Source organism: Cebus imitator, unplaced genomic scaffold (genome assembly GCF_001604975.1).
Source record: "Cebus imitator isolate Cc_AM_T3 unplaced genomic scaffold, Cebus_imitator-1.0 Scaffold1570, whole genome shotgun sequence".
Classification (NCBI taxonomy): Eukaryota; Metazoa; Chordata; class Mammalia; order Primates; family Cebidae; genus Cebus; species Cebus imitator.
Window position 1 is genome coordinate 1 of NW_016108885.1, and position 1,697 is coordinate 1,697.

General features: G+C 63.3%; 1 protein-coding gene across 1 annotated transcript in view; it reads right to left on the reverse strand.

The window, feature by feature from the left end:
• Window positions 1–108: 108 nt before the first annotated feature.
• The window catches only part of LOC108299048 (phospholipid phosphatase 2-like), a 9,748-nt gene continuing 8,159 nt past the window's right edge, over window positions 109–1,697 (reverse strand). The window contains exons 4-5 of the mRNA XM_037735949.1: window positions 1,312–1,488; window positions 109–258 (exon numbers count right to left, since the gene is read on the reverse strand). Coding sequence (XP_037591877.1) covers window positions 109–258; window positions 1,312–1,488 — 327 coding nt within the window. The remainder of the gene's footprint in view (window positions 259–1,311; window positions 1,489–1,697) is intronic.

The window sequence follows — 1,697 nt, forward strand, 5'->3', positions numbered from 1 at the left end:
CTGGAGTCCATCCGGAGCCCTCAGTGCCTACCCAGGGCCAGAGGGAACACCTGCGGGGGCAGCCTCAGCTGGACTCACAGCCACCCCCTGCCTGGGTGGCATCCAGCCTCAGGAGGAGGAGTGCGGGTACCCATAGTGGCTGTGGTCTGTCTCGCCCAGGGTCACTGTCAGTGACAGGCTGGGCTTCCGTTCCAGCTCCTCCTCCTTCAGGCAGTGATGTGGGGGTCGGGCTTTGAAGAAGTCTGAGATGTAGCCGACCTGACAGAGTGGAGGAAGGTGAGACTGGGCAGGGGCTGGGCAGGCACCAGAGACATGGGCATGGGCAGGAGGGGGAGGAACAGGGTCCCAGGTGGGCAGTGAGAGAAAGAGTGCCTGAGGAGGGAAGAGATCCCTCTTAGTGGAGAGCACTGGGGTGCTGACAGGCCCAGGGAAGGGCTGCAGTGTGCAGGCAGGAGACCCAGGGAAGGAACTGGGGGAAGAAGGTGTCCAGGGAAGGACTGGGTTTAGGCAGAGGGGTCCCAGGGGAGAAATGGGGGGAAGGGAGGGGCCCCCAGAAAGGATTGTGGTTGAGGGAAGGGGTCCCGGGGAGGAATGGGGAAAGGAGGGGTCCCAGAAAGAACTGGGGTTGGGGGAAGAGGTTCCAGGGGAGAAATGGGGAGAAGGGAGGAGTCCAGGGAAGAACTGGAGTTGAGGGAAGGGGTCCCAGGGGAGGATGTGTGGGGGGAGGGAAGGGTCCTGGGATGGACTGACGTTGGAGGTCCCAGACAAGAAATGGCGGGAAAAGGGGGTCCCAGGGAAGGACTGGGGTTGGGGAAGGGGTCCCAGGGGAGGAATCAGGGGGAAGGAGGGGTCCAGGGAGGGACTGGAGTTTGGGGTAGGGGCCCCAGGGGAGAAATGGGGGGAAGGAAGGGTCCCAGGGAAGGACCAGGGTTGGAGGAAGGGGTCCCAGGGGAGGATCTGGGGGGAAGGAGGGGTCCAGGGAAGAACTGGTGTTGGGGAAGGGGTCCCAGGGGAGGAATCAAGGGGAAGGAGGGGTCCAGGGAGGGACTGGAGTTTGGGGTAGGGGTCCCAGGGGAGAAATTGGGGCAAGGAAGGGTCTCAGGGAAGGACCAGGGTTGGAGGAAGGGGTCCCAGGGGAGGAATCGGGGGAAGGGGGGTCCCAGGGAAGGAGGGGTCCAGGGAAGGACTGGAGTTTGGGGTAGGGGTCCCAGGGGAGGACTCCGTGGGGCAAGAGTGTGCAGGGAAGGACCAGGGTTGGGCAGGGAGTGGTCTCTGGACAGCACAGGGGGTGAGTCAGGGTCAGATGCTCACAGTGAGGCCAGCCATCAGCACTCCCTGCAGGAGGCCAGCAAGGACGTCGCTCCAGTGGTGTTTGTGATCAGACACGTGGGTGTAGCCCACATAGAGGGCAAAGGCCACCAGGAAGAACTGGACCGTGGGCCGCAGCAGCCGCGCCCACTTCCAGCAGAGCCGTGCCTGCACGTAGAGCTGGGACGGGAGAGGGTGTCTCAGCCTGTGCCCTGCCAGGCCCTCCCACACCCACAGCATAGATGGCAGCTCCGAGGCGGGAGGCACAGAACCGGCCAGCCCAGGGCATCCTGTCTTTACAAACAAGTCAGTGAGTGCCCCCATCACCACCACGACCCACCCATTTTACAGCTGGAAAAACTGAGGTCCAGGGAAGGGAGTGACTTGAC